Raw genomic sequence first — 14,524 nt, forward strand, 5'->3', positions numbered from 1 at the left:
TGAGAAGGTTGCAAAAGACTTCCAAGGGCACCAGAGCCATGTGGGTAGGTGGCAGCTTCCTGAGAAGATCCTGAACAAGGAACTGGAGACTTCCCACTCTGCCAGAGATGTTCTGAATGACTCTATGAGCCAACCCATCCCAGTCTGAATGCCCACAGCCTCTTCCAAACGTGACTGTCAAGACATGTTTCGAAAACTACTTCAGGTAGTATTTCAAGCATCAGACAGCACTGGGCTGAAACTATGCAAACAGGCTCAGCCTTTGAAGAGCTGCCCAGCTAATAGTGTCTCCACTACTGTCCTCCCCAGTAACACAAAAGACAACCCAGCATGCATAACCAAGAACAGCCACTCACTTGTGAGAGAGCAGAGAATCTCAAGATACTCATTCTTTCACAGCCCACATGAGCACTGCAGGTATGAGTGTCTTTATTTCACAGATAGCAGTGGCTAAAGGTATGAGCTACACATTGTAGCATCCATAGGCAGCAAATCATAGTAGCAACATGGTACTCACTTTGCATTTAATGACAAGATGAAAGACTGCACAAGGTACACCAAGGCAACTCCAAAGGCTGGTAGTGAAAACAAGATACTAAACCTGGAAAAGACCAATTGGCCCAACTAGGGCTTAGGAAAAAAAATAATTATCACATTGATGCCGGATGAGGGGGGAAAGAATTCAAACAGCAGCAAGTAAGAGCATCCCCAAAGGGGAATCAGTAACATGGGGATAGGCAGAACAGGCAGGGGAGGGAGTCACTCAGGGTTAGTTATAAGCACAGCTGGACCAGATAAGAGAAACATAGTTCACTACAGGGAGCCACATGCCCTACCTTTTAAGAGGTGTGTTAAGTTAGTCTGTTTTCCCCCCTTCCCAGCCACTTCACAGTCAAGGAGTTAGTTACAGCACAATGCACAGATCTAGTTAGTGAGGGTGGTCCAGAGCACCTATCCCTTTTAACAGACCTGTGTAACTTATCAGGGGCTTGGGAAGTGTCAGCCACACAATGCACAATAGCGACCAATGGAAGCACCTGCCAACCACAGAGCACTACCTGGTGCCCTGCTTATGCAGCAATCCCAGACAAGGCTACTAAAGCTGTGTCTCTGGGTACACTGACCCTGCCCTGTGCAGGGCATATGGCAGTGAATCCCAGCACTCCTCAGGCTGACCTGGACTCAGCTGGCATGAGAGAAAAGAGAGTGACACTCGAAGTACTGTAAAGGCTTAGACCATTCCACAGAGAATTAATATGGCCTGTAGTTCCAGTAACTGGAGAAAACGGAGATCTGGAAAGCAAGAACAAAAGCAGGTAAGTTCCTATACCCCTTGGACTACAAAAAAGGAGCATATAATGTGTGAGGGAGGGCTTAGCTTCACAGCATTACACACCTCAGCACTGCACTACTGAAGGGCAGGTTTGCTGCTGCTGTCACTCAAGGAGCACAAAGTTACTTGCTCAAGGTGACAGTTGCAAAGCTGGAACTGAGCACTGACCTACTGGAATCTAGGTTGCTTGTTTTGTCTCATCCACCTCATGACTGAGAACACAGAAGTGTCTGCTTGCTCCTTTCCATGTAGTCACCAGCTCAGCAGACATCTGCCACACCACTATACTTATCCTATGGCTGCTTGCTAGGCAGTGACAGCCAGCTCCTTGGCTCCAGAACACTCACTCATCCCTTATTTTCAGCAAGCTGAACAGAATAACATCACATCAGATCTGAAGTCCTCTCAAAATCCAGAGTTACAAACAAAGCCCCTTTTTCAAGGCCATTACCTTATCCTTCAGCTGCTGGCAAAGCTGCAGTGAAACTGTGAAGAAGACAAGGGCATCATTTAACCACGGGACAACACATTCCACTTTATGGACATGGCTGACTTCATATCGCTGGCTGCCAAACTCACTGGAGGGGGGGAAAAGAGCACAGCTTCACACACAACAGCATAGAACTCAACTGTCCTACATTCCCATAGGAGAGATTATGATGATTTCTATCACATTTAAATCAGCACCTGGCAAAGTTACAAAATGCAAACACTCAAGTCCACCTCTGACCAGATTTATAGCTAAAGGGTGAAGTTAGGAACTTCCCTTCATTCCAGACAGGCATAGAGGCAGGGAATGCAGATGGCAATGCCAATAACCAAACACTCATTTTGGTTGTAAACTCTCATCTCTAGATAAACTTATGGTACTAGATGGGCTGAATACTGGAAATTCACATATTCTGGCCTTTAGGACCAAGTCATTAAGGAGACACAACACAGCATTCACAGACACTGCAAGTGACTCAGTCCAGCTTCTCCACTTCAGAGATGCTATAATAGAAACTGCACGCAGCTGTTTGGATTTCACCCTCAACACATACCAACACCTGTTATCCAGGTACACAACCCTTGTAGTGACTATACTTACAACATGGCCCCAGGGTTGTGTGAAACAGACCCTCCAGCAGGCTTGAAGTTCTAGAGAAGGAAAAGGTCATTAGGATTTTGATGTAGTAAACAAACAACTTAGAAGAACTGGCCTTACACTGAAAGTGTAGACTTACACTTTCAGTAGCCTGACATCAAGAAACACCCATGCTCCATTAGCCTGGACACTCCATCAATATGGAATCCCTTTGTTTAGAACCCTTCTTGCTCCTTCATGAAAGGAGTTCATTCCTTCATTGGCTGAGTTCACTGTAGCTACAAATTTTATCACTACAGAAATAAGATGAGAAGATCCAGAAGAAAAACAAAATATAGATTTTTAGGAAAATCTCCCTTATGGAAGGACTGCATTTCATAAAGCTTAAGAATTTAAGGCTGTTTTTACAGGACATCAAGTTGACCAATGCAACAGGTGAAGTAGAAAAGTATCTATCAAAACTCCATTAGGAAACCCAAGATGCGCTACCCAGATGTAAACTGGATTAATATAACTATGCCCTTCCAAAATTACACAAAATTATCAAATTATATTTAAAGTATTTGGTGAAAAATAGCTTACTCCAGAGCACTGGTATGTTCTTCTGGGCTAAGCGGCCATGCCCCAAACTAGATTTACAGCCAGTGTTCTGTGTGCAGCAGACCTAAACACAGACACTTAGTACCAGCTGAACGTATTTCTGCATTATCTTATGAATGTAACATTGCACCAGGTAGCAGTGCAATCTCCTCCTCACAGTGGAATGTAAGGAGAGGAAACTAAACAAGGCTCATGAGATAGCAGGCATCACCTTGGTTGTGCTGGGCTGCATCACGTGTAGCTGGTAGACAGTGAGGCACAGTTTGTTCAGGTTAATATAGAAATTCACAAGGATGTCTGGAGGCAGCACAGGGGTGAACATTTTCTGGCAAGAAAATTAGTTTCTTTGTCAGTGAAAAGATCATAATTTCTAATGATGGAAAATCATTCCCTTTTCCCAAGCCACACTACAATTACCCCATGACAAAAGAAAAACATTAGGAGAGAAGCAAAGACTGAGCAGCTGCAGGCAATGACTGCTGCTCTCACTGCTTTTGATCAAATGGTATGTGCATGACAGTGACAAGAGAGGATGGAGCAGTGTTCGCAAGGGCAAATCATCCCTGGACAAGACTCTTGGGCAGAGAACAGAACTTACTCTCAAGAGAGCCAGAGTCCTCATGCCCAAGTCATCTGCATTCCCACAGGAAGAAAAAGAGCAGCCAAAACCAATCAGGATTTGCACTTGCCTCAGTTCTGCCTCAGGAGACACTTCAGAAACCCACTTCCACCAAGATGCAGCCCAGTATCCAAACTGTTGCAATGCTGCCAGACCTGTATAGAGATCTAGACCATCACATACTTACTGTGAGACCACTTGAGGCAATTTCTGGTAGTGTCAGAGTGGCAGGAGTGGTCAGTCGATTTCGGGCTCTGGAGAGCTGCAACATCACAGCATCCATAAGCTACAAGGTAATGTACAGAACCACTGCTGAGCATCATTCCTGGATAGCTCTGGACAGAGTGCTGCAGAATCCTACAGCAAGTGTTAAAACAACAACTGCCACTACCTCCCATCCTTCCACGAATTCACGAACTGATTGGGAAGTGGTGGCTCCCACATAAATGCAGTTTAACTTTTACCACCATCAGAGACTCATGAGACAGGTCAGGAGTGTTCAATACCAGTGACTGATGAGAGAACAGCTATTCATGACAAGAATACCAAGCCAACATAAGATCAATTACTGATGCTATGGAGGCATCAACAAACTCATCATCAGCTCTTCAGAAGAACAGGCATTAAGGAAAAAACAAGCTGCATTCTCGGTCTCTTCACTCCCAAATCACAGGTACAACTGCTGCATGGGCTCCCTCTGTTCATAACCAGCTAGGAGCGAAGCAGTAAATAAAAACTGGCCTCATTGTGAGGCCAATCCTTCTGGAAACCACAGTTCAAAGGCTCTTCAGGCAAACTTCCTCTTCCAGAAAAAAAGGGGAAGCAAGATGTCTGTTATAGACCTCATGACTGCTAAGATGAAGGCACTTGTATAATGACTAATATCTCCCCTTACTTCCACATGAGTTTTCTCATGTTTGATGTTGGAATTAATTCCAATGAGCAAGCCGAACTTCTGTTGCCTTCAGAGAGCATTTTCAAGCAGAAGGTTGGGCTTCACTGCCATGCAGCAGCTGCTCTGTATTAGACCCCAGAAAATACTACTGGCAAGAGAGAAGTCACTTTCAGATTTTCAGTAAATCACAAGTACTGTCATCTTTTGTTTACTGATAGCTGCCTCACTGCTGCTCTCACCTGCAGCACTGATCAACAGAGAGTAAGTTATGTAACAACCTCACCCACAGAAGATCAAGGAATATCCTCCCACATTATCACTGGTGTGTAACAGTGCACTGACTGCTCAGATTACTGTTCACTAGGATGTACAGCCCTGTTACTAATGCTAAACTAGTATAGATTCATATAAAATATGAGGTCACATGGACACTTCTTGACATGGGTATGTATGGGTATGACTATTAAGTCTGCTTCCACTAAGAGACTCAGACAGTAATCTGCATTAACTGTTTAAAACAACAAATGGAGGTAAGAAAAATGCACGTTCCTACCCAAGCATCAGGAGCTTTCTCCTCACCTTGAGCACCTCCAAGCCTGTTTTGAACTGGTAGTTCACATCTCTGTTCATAAGCAGGTAAATGGCTTGGTTCACGTGGTTTCTAGCATCCTGGATCTGCAAAGATACAAATACAGCCCTATGAAAGAAATACTCCGTAATAACATGTACTCAGAAGTAAAGGTTTCCCCAATTATCTCACTGACCTTAAGAATGGTGTCTTCTCAAATGTAATGCCATTTCTAAATGTCAGATACTCTCTAACACAAATCTACTACTGGTTCCCAGAAGCATTACTGGGTTCTCCACTCATGGACTGGAGATACAGAACAGTCTGACAGCTATGACCTGGACTGTCAGTACAGATATTGCTCCTGTCCTGAAGTGACATCAGGCATTCTCATCCTGGGAGCACTCTGACCATGACCGGTTGGTAGGAATTCTCACTGGTAATGGCATACAGCACTCAGCTCTAGCACCATGAACAATGATTTCATCCTATCAGAGCTAAAACAAATTACATCAATGAGCAACAAGCACTGATTTCTAATATAATGTCTCTGTCAGTATCCCAGAGTCCTTCTAAAGTGAAATTGTTGGTATTGAGAGTCATCTCCAGCATCAATAAGCTGTGCCATTGTGTGAGACTGGACCAGACTCAGGACACAGCTGGCTCGAGTTCCTCTCAAGCAAGAGGAACACAGTCATAAAAGCAAGGTTGATAGGTGTATCCTTGCTTTCATGAGCAAGGACAAACCAGAGGGAGACAATGGCCCTGGGAGAAGCTGACTGTTCAATTTTAGGCAGCAGCATAAAAATGGAAAAAAAAGCCTAAGGAGTAAATTAGAGGGTGCAAATGGAGCAGCTAAGCAGAGAAGCTTGTACGAGAAGTGTCTGCTGAGAGACGGGCTACACAGCTTCGGGTGTTTGTAGTTGATATATTTACACTGCCCTCCAGCAGTCACAGCTCCCAGCTCTACATCCTTGTAGAAGCCTCCCTGGTGAAGACCTGGCTCTGGTTCCTTCTAAGGCAGAGCTCAGGGAATACAGAACAGCCCCGTTCTTAGAAACCCCTAGCACTGGAGGCCACAGAGAGAAGAGTGAGAATGTAAGTCCACTGTCGGATTGCAGGTACTTGGACATCTCCAAATATCACACCCTCTAGCCTTTACATCTCCTAGAGGCTTCCGAGCAAGCTAAATTGCTCCTGGCAGCACTACCCAACCAAGCAATGCCAACCCTACTGTTATGATTTGCTCCATTCATATGCCCTCTTGACTTTGCTTTGTTTTTGTTTTCTAATCAATTTCCTCAAAATTTGTGTGCCTGCACTTGTGTTCCTCAAAAATGTGCCTACGCTACAACTTCATACCCATGACTTCACTTTGTACAGAGAAACAAAACTCCAACTGTCACCACTCATTAAGGGAAGACACTACTTTGAGATGCTAATTTTTAATTCAGACAGGCCAAAGATCACCACATAACCACTTTAAATGCTTTTGCACTCAGTCCTTTAGGCACTCACACTCCATATCTGAACAACATTAGAACACAAAATACAAGTAAATAAAGTTGTTTTCCATAAAAGCTGGCAGTGCTGTCACAAAAACGTTCTTGCTTTGTTGCAAGGCATAAACAAACACAGTCAAGTTTGGTATTAATATCCCAAATACACAATTTTCTAGATTTCTACAAATTTACGAGGTAGAGCTTTCACTGCTAAAGCAGATGTTGGGAACTGCACTCAATGCCAAAGGCACTCATCCCCTAGAAAAACCTGAGCTATGGCACGAGGAAATACATTGAATCCATTTTCCTCCAACCTATTCAGCTGTGACAAATTGAAGGAAACCATGTCTTCAGACACTAGGTCAGGTCCTGAAATCGGATATGTCCCAGCAAAATGATGTGAAAGAGATTCTGGTTCTGGATAGCTGCATTATTTTAACTCCTTACCTGAGGGAACTCAGACATGCTACTGAACACAATAATTTGTTCTCAGTATGAACAAATGCATCTGTAAGAGAATAAGAACAAGCTATTCAAAGCCCCTGAAGCTGCTCTTTGCCTTGGTGACATGGGACAGTCCTGCACAGGCACCTCAGGCACTCCTTTACAGGATCATGACTGCTATGCAGACAGCCTTCAGATCAACTGGTGTGTCTGGAATAAGCCCACCCAGGCACCCCAACTCAATTTAACTGATACAATTGCACCTGCTTTCTCCCTTAGCTTTTACCACTGTAGCTCATGTGGAATGGACATAACAATCTCTCTAGAAAGACTAAAGTTACTGCTCAGAGAGCACTGAGGCTGTGGATGGGTGGACATCTAGAGCCAACAGGTACCTGCTGCAATTTCCACTGCTTGTCTTCCCGGAATGCAAAATGCAGGAGCTGATTGTTTCTGGGCATTTTCAGATTAACGTCCTTGAAAAAAGAAACAAACACATGAGAGCAAGAAATGCCTGTATGCAGCAGATGGGGGCTGGCAGTCGCATTCCCTTCTTCCAGACCATTCTAGCAAACCGCCTTCTGCAGTCCCGGCACAGCCAGAACCTCAGTGCTTCCACAGGATGATATTAATACATTGAAATGCACTAACTGAATCAGGATCCTGGCAGGACATATGACCTCAGCCCAGAAAGTCCCCAGGGCAACTTGTTATTACACAACAAAGGTGGTAAAGGCAAGGAATCCCAGTGGAAGTCGACTACAGCACTCACCACCACATGGTGGTGGTAGAAGGGGATGTTAGATGCTGGATCTTGATAGATTTCAATGGTTGCTGAAACATCTAGGCCAATTAGGAAGAACTGACAAAGAACACTGATCACTGTTATCACACAACCAGGGTGACCTCCCTCCCTGATCAAAGGCTGATAAGGGTGACACCCACCCCATGCCATACAAAGCAAGAAGTGCTGCAAGTACTCACAGCTTGACACAGTGCATCTCCCTGCAACGTCATCACACCTTTCACCTGGTCTGTGCTGGAATGAGAGGAAACATCTGGGCAATACATGTCACAAGAGGTACCTATCAATTGCCAGCCTAACACCTCCCCTCATCATCCTGCGTAGCCAACATAGCACCTCCTGCCCAGGGTCTGAACACTGCTCCTGCCCAGTAGCTGAACACCACACATACTTTCAAGTCCCCAGTTCTTGGCCTGTGGTGAACTCCAGTCATATTCTTTATGGGCCACCTCACCCTAACCACTCTGCCTAAAACATTACCTTAATTTCTGATCCCATTCTATTTATCACCTGTCAACAATCTGGCTGCTGTTACAAACAGCTCTAGCAGGCACAAGCACAAGACAATAAATTAATTACTGACATTGAAGAGTTAGATGATTCCTACAGGAGTTGAAAGCTACAACCCACACCCCATTCCAAAAAAAAAAAAGACCCGAAATAAATAAAGCCCCACAACCTTAAAAAAATAAAAACCCCACACCCCAAGCCCTCTGAGAGGTCCTGCAAGATGACTCACATGTACAACGAACAGTGTGAGGAGAAGACTGAAGTATCTGGTTGGGCCATACCTTACATTTTACTATATTAGAGACTCTTTTGATCAACACTGCAAGATCCACCTTACAACAACAAATGAAAAGTAAATTAACTAAGATCTGAAGAAGACAATGTTCAAACTTAGTAGAGAATTACTGTATGATTCCTTGCAATGATGTTACAGTCCTAATTAAGGTTAATTGCTTTATGAAAAGCTTGTGAACTCCACCAGTACTGAGACCACCGAGGATCAAAAAATGGATATCAATTTCAGAAAAACTGTACACCTATAGCACCTTCTGCACAAGCCTCAGTTTGCTTTGTGTGAAGGAGATTTACTATTGCTGTTTCAGGGAGGTTAGGAGAAAGGTAAAGATTTCTCCATAGTCAGGATAAGAAACTGAGCCAAGAGCAGAATTCAGGTCTTGTAACTGCAACTCCCTGTGTCATAATGAGAAAAATGCCCTTTGGCAAACTGCCCGCAGCACTGAGGCAACACACAAGCATGTGTCAGGAATCACTGACTATATTATAGATGTGTAAGACTGTCCAAAATTTCTCTCATCTGCCTCATGATTTGTCATGAAAAAGGCAGAAACTGGGACCACCGAAAAAGCATCCTGTTTAATATCCTGGTTTGGTGGGAGCTTGCCAGGGTCCCGAAGCTGGAGCAGAGCCTCTGGCCTGCCAAGTTATTGTTCACCAGGTGTGTTTGCCTTCTCAATGGAATGCTGCCTTCAGTGAAAGAAGGGGCAATCTGTCCCTTCTCTCGCCTGCATCGCTCTCCAACAATGATCCTGGAATCTCCCCACCTTGGCTGAACTTTTCTGAGATGACCTTTTGGTGGTCTCCATGGAAGACCCTACATTTACTGTGCAGCGACCATGATAGACGAACTGAGATGGGAGAAGCCTTTTCTCCAAGGACTGAGACATGACACCCCTATATAGGAAAACTCCCTTTCTCCCCAAGGACTGAGACTGAAACTTCTAACCTGCGGGGAGAGGGGGGGGTTGTGGGGGAGGCAAACTGCTACAGGTGTGACCACTGGACTAAGAAGACAATGGCTCTTGCCTACTGCTGATGGACTTTTTGTACCCTTTTTCCAATAGACTGTTCTTTATTACATTTGATTCGATTTCAAAATGTGTCCCCTTCCCCCAATCAAAAAGACTATAACAGGGGTTAGGGCTGACCAGCATCTTTGAGATCTTCCCTGATGTGAATGCAACAGGTACCCTCAACTGGAATTCGAAGGACTTTGTAGTCTCTACGTTTGGTAGCTATAACCTCCCTTTCTCTTCTACCCTTTCTTTTCCTTATGCTTTCCCTTTTTTTCCCCAATTCCCTCCAACGCATTTTTGCTGTGATCATTCAATAAAGTACAGTGGTTTTGATTATTACTGCAAACCCTCTTGCCTTGTCGCTTTTTGTACCTTGAGATCAATCTAATGAACCATCACAAACCCCGTTCATAAGGACAAATCCTGACAAGGTGTCAGCACAAAATGGCACAAGGCTGGCTCAGGCAGCCCTGGAGCACAGCTACAGACCGTTACCTTCACCTGCCATGACAGCTAGTTTGTTTTCCTTAAGGCAAAATCTCCTATTAAAGAAAACCCATTACTCCGGGCCTTCTGCAAAGCCCCTCACCACAGATCCTCCAGGATCTGCACCCTTTGCTGCAGAGGCAAGTGACCCGCTGACCACCACCACTTACCCTGATGTGCTTAGTACAAAGTTCTCTTGCTTGACAGCTCCTCCTGAGCCACTGGTGGACAAGGCAAAACGGTGGGAGGCCTCCTGCCCAAGAGAGGACACAGTGAGTCCTGGAGCATCTGCCTGGGCCCAGCACACCATGAGCCAGGAACAAAGACAATGTGGACACCATCAAGTGGCTGAATATGTAGCAGTCACCTCTGCCAGCCTCCTGAAGTCCACCAAGCAGAGCACTTGGATTTCATCCTACTACAGGACTGGTGAAACCCAGGAGGAGGCTCAGCACATGCAACCCATAGCGAAAGGCATTTTCAAATCCCACACCCTGGAGCTGGGCAGTGCCAGCAGGATCCCCAAGCTGCCCACAGAAGGAGCAGCACCTGACAGCTCAGCTCTGCATACCCTCAGGCACCATGGTGCTGCCCCTTATCACAGCTGGTCTTTACACACAAGTGTGGAGAGAACACCAGCCCACCCCAGCCCTCCATCTGGTTATACTGGCTGGTGACTGCCCTTTACACACTTCACCCTCAAAACGATAATAAATTTTGAAAACAGGTACTATATATAAAGGTATTGCAGTCTACTGTCACCTGCTATTGACTCCAGTCCTGGGGTTCTGAGTCAGCACTATGGCACTCGCACCTGCTCTGGCACTTGCTCCTCACCTCCAAATATTTTGCTCTGCTCTTCTATCACTCCATAACCTCCAAAAGCCAGAGTGTTAAGGGGCTGGACCTGTTGAACATTGATCCAGCAGACATACAGTGCATTCACAGTGCACAGAAGTCCCTTTGGCCAGTTCCCCACTGGCTGCTTGGAAAGAGTCAGCCCCGCAGCACAAAAAGGTGAGAAAAAGGCTGCCCATCTGCTTCAGCTGAATACATCAGGCCTCTGAAAGGGGCAGGTACCAGCAGAGGAGTGGGCAGGTTGAGGAAAGTATGATTTTGAACAAGGAGAGCACATGCCAGTAATTACTGCACAAGTAGCAGCTGTCACCTAAAGACCATGTTGTTTGCTTCCACCAGCACACATCAGAGTTACAGGCAGATTCAGGTTCTCTGTTCCAGAAAATATTCATATCTCAGGCAAATGCCTGGCAGATAGGTCTGGCTGGCTCCATGTACCTTTTCAAAGCAGCTCTCAGCAGAGTGTAAAGAACCAAGAAATCTTGGGGAAATCATATTTACTGTGAGTCCTCAAGAGCAGAGGGCAAGCAAGCACCAGGGACAGAACTGGACATGCATGGATGACCTTTCTGTGCAGCCTCTACCAAGAATTTTTTCCTGCAGGGGAAATGTATCACCATTCCTTACACAAAAGGTCAAACAAAACTCGGACAAAATTAACCTCACCTTTAAAATATCCTGCAGCTGTCTCAAAACAGCATGGACCTCTTCTTGTAAAAGCCATTTAAATTCTTCTTCCTATGTCATGGAAAAATAGCAGTGGAATCATTAGATATCAAACACTGCAAGCAAATCTCTCAGACACATGCCAGAATTATTTAAGTTCTAAGTGTACTGCTGTTTCTGTGCTGTTTAAAAAAAGGAGAACAAAAGTTTTCTTCCTGATTTGTTGAAACACCTCAGTCTCCACATCTCCACTTCTCCACCCCAGTCCAATAAACTGTCCTCATTCTTGCCCTGATTTTGTTTAAGAAAGCAATTTGGTATACAAATCACTGTACTAAAAAACCTAGAACTGAATGCAACTTTCAGAGCAAAGTAAAAAATACTACTGCATCAAAAATTGGGGCATCTTTTAAAGCTGCTGAGATGGACTCACTTGGCTGCCAGACACGTACCCAGACTCCCTCACTACCCCTTCCTCAAAAGGAAATACGATCATGGGCCAAGGTAAAGCTAGGGAGATCCATTACCAACTCCTGGCACAGACAAAACTGAATCAATTTGCAGACAAATTCGTTGCTAATTAAGTGGTGAGAAACAAAGAGAAGAACTAAAATGAGCATAAATGAGCATCCCCACCACCATCCCCAGCATTTCCCCAAGCAACAGCAGTCTAAAACCAAAACAATTAAACTGAAAATGGGGGGGGGGGGGGGGGGGGGGGAAACACACACAGGCTGAGGACTCCTAATCTTTGGAGCAAATTCTGTAATGAACAAGTTCGGATCTGACGACTCACTGCCTTGAGCCTCCATTGGCTGCTGCCACAGAGAAGTCTGTATAAAGCAGACCCTCAAAGCACATCTAGTGTTCCTGTTAAACCATGAGTCCCCATGCAGATCATCAAAGAAGTAGGGAACAGAAGCAAGCATGGGACAAAGAAAAGATTGCCACTTGCCATCCTGTAAGAAAAGAGAAATTTTCCACAGGGAGAGTTCTGAGCAGGCTGCTCACAGAAAAACAGGCAAGCTATGGTCAACTCAGATCTTTAAGCTTGCAGTTTCTCTTCTAGATGGTTCCTGTTCACCATGAGGAACACAACCTCCTACTGATGTGTCATCACTTTATGCAAGAGTTATCCCAACAACCAGTAGGACAAAGGTTTGTTTCAGCAAACATTTATCCAAGGCAGGCACACACAACAAAGCCAAGCAGGATTCCCTGTTATCCTTCAAAGCAATTTGGGTGCAGGACCACTGACTTCAACGTTTAATCCTCTTTTGGGTTTCTGCGAATTATACTGATCACAGAATATTCTTAACTGGAAGGGATCCACAAGGATCATGAAGTCCAAGTGTGGGCTCTACATAGGACAGCCCCAAGAGTTCTACCATGTGCCTGAAATTGTTGTCAAAACCCTCCGTGAAATCTGTCAGGCAGGGTGCTGTGACCACTGCCCTGGGGAGCCTCTTCCAGTGCCTGATCACCCTCTGGACGAACAAAGTTTTCCAAATATCCAGCCTAAACCTCCTCTGACAGAGCTCCATGCTGTTCCCTCTGATCCAGTCACCAATCACCAGAGAGAAGCTGGATGTGCAACTCTTTCACTCTGTAATGCTTGGTCTCCTCCAGGTTCTCAAAGGAACAGTGATCCATCCCAGGGGTGCAGCAGATACCTTTAGTACCTCCAACACCCACCAGCATCATGTAGGTGCTTCTACTCAGAATGCCCATTGGTGTCTTTCTTCCCTTTAGTCACAGCAAGAAACCTCTTTTCCCCTGCCCATTAATTTTGCACTAAGTCAAGTTTGTGCACATCTGGGCACTGCACAGCTGTGTTTTCGGGGAATGCTGGTCATACTCTTCTAAACCGTATGACATTAGAAAAACCCGTTTTCCTATGTGGATTTCCATCAAGACCGACGGATCTCTGAACCCCTTCTCCATACCGGAGATTTCATTCCTCCTCGGAGATCCTGTCCCAGCGAGGCCGCAGTGACGCCTGCTCTGCGCCATCCCCGCGGCTACCAGTTCACTAGGGCGGCTCGGGCACCCGTCATGTGAGGGGCCTTCAGCGGGACACCAAGGTCAAAGGGCACATTCACCGTGTGCCGGGAACAGGGCGACCCCGGCCTTGCTACCCCACCCGGCCCATCGGAGGAGCGGCGCCGGTGGCAGAGAGACCCGGGCGCCGCTGCTGGGCAAGGCGGGAGGAGGCCGCGGCCTCCGAGCCAGGCGACGGGCCTCGGGCACCGGCCCGAAAGCTTGGCCCGACACCATGCCGGAACTTCGGCAGCGCCTCCAGTCAAGTAGCAGCTGCACTAGGGCTGGGCCCGCGCAGGCCCCTGCACAGCGCTCGGCCCGGACCCAGGCGCAGGGGACGGCCTTGCCGCCATCCCGCGGCTCCCCGCCCGAGCCCGGCCAGACAGAACGAGTCTGCGGAGGCCGGCAGTGCTGTCATGCGCAGGGAGAAGCCGCTGCCGCTCGCCCTGGCCCCGCCGAGCGCCCGCCCGACTCACCAGCACCGCCCGTTCCCCCGGGGTCGCCATCGCCGCTGCCATCCCGACACCGCCGGCCCCACCCCCAGCACTCACGCGCACGGCCCAGCAACGCTTGATTGGGCAGCGCCGCTTCCCTCCGCCGTCCGCGAGGGCGGGGCCCAGCGCGCGACGTCAGGCAGGGCGGGACCTTCGCCCGCATCCCCCCCCGAGCCCGTGCCCGCGGCAAGATAGGGCTGACCGGCCTGGCCCCAGCCCCAGCGAGGATCAAAACGAGCTCCGCGTAAGAATACTCAAATGAGTGAAGACGTGGAACTTTCATCACTTCTTAAAATAAATACAT

At 46.6% G+C, this 14,524-nt stretch overlaps 1 protein-coding gene across 1 annotated transcript; it reads right to left on the reverse strand.

Annotated features, from left to right (window-relative positions):
* Positions 1–370: 370 nt before the first annotated feature.
* Positions 371–14,321, reverse strand: ROGDI (rogdi atypical leucine zipper). Its single transcript, XM_038151439.1, has 11 exons — positions 14,203–14,321; positions 11,687–11,758; positions 10,333–10,415; positions 8,033–8,087; positions 7,444–7,524; positions 5,114–5,209; positions 3,827–3,925; positions 3,232–3,345; positions 2,424–2,473; positions 1,785–1,911; positions 371–1,293 (listed from the first exon to the last, which is right to left on the reverse strand). Exons 1-11 carry the CDS (start codon positions 14,242–14,244, stop codon positions 1,252–1,254), a joined length of 861 nt encoding a protein of 286 aa, XP_038007367.1. The 5' UTR covers positions 14,245–14,321; the 3' UTR covers positions 371–1,251.
* Between the last annotated feature and the right edge of the window lie 203 nt (positions 14,322–14,524).

The sequence above is a fragment of the Motacilla alba genome, chromosome 14 (assembly GCF_015832195.1).
Source record: "Motacilla alba alba isolate MOTALB_02 chromosome 14, Motacilla_alba_V1.0_pri, whole genome shotgun sequence".
Taxonomy (NCBI): Eukaryota; Metazoa; Chordata; class Aves; order Passeriformes; family Motacillidae; genus Motacilla; species Motacilla alba.

Coding starts and splice junctions, on each gene's coding strand:
- ROGDI (XM_038151439.1), bottom strand. CDS start 14,244: ATGGCAGCGGCGATGGCGACCCCGGGGGAACGGGCGGTGCTG. Junction 8,088..10,332: donor TTTGTACTAAGCACATCAGG/GTAAGTGGTGGT, acceptor CTCTCATTCCAG/CACAGACCAGGTGAAAGGTG. Junction 2,474..3,231: donor TGCAGCCCAGCACAACCAAG/GTGATGCCTGCT, acceptor TTCCTTCTCTAG/AACTTCAAGCCTGCTGGAGG.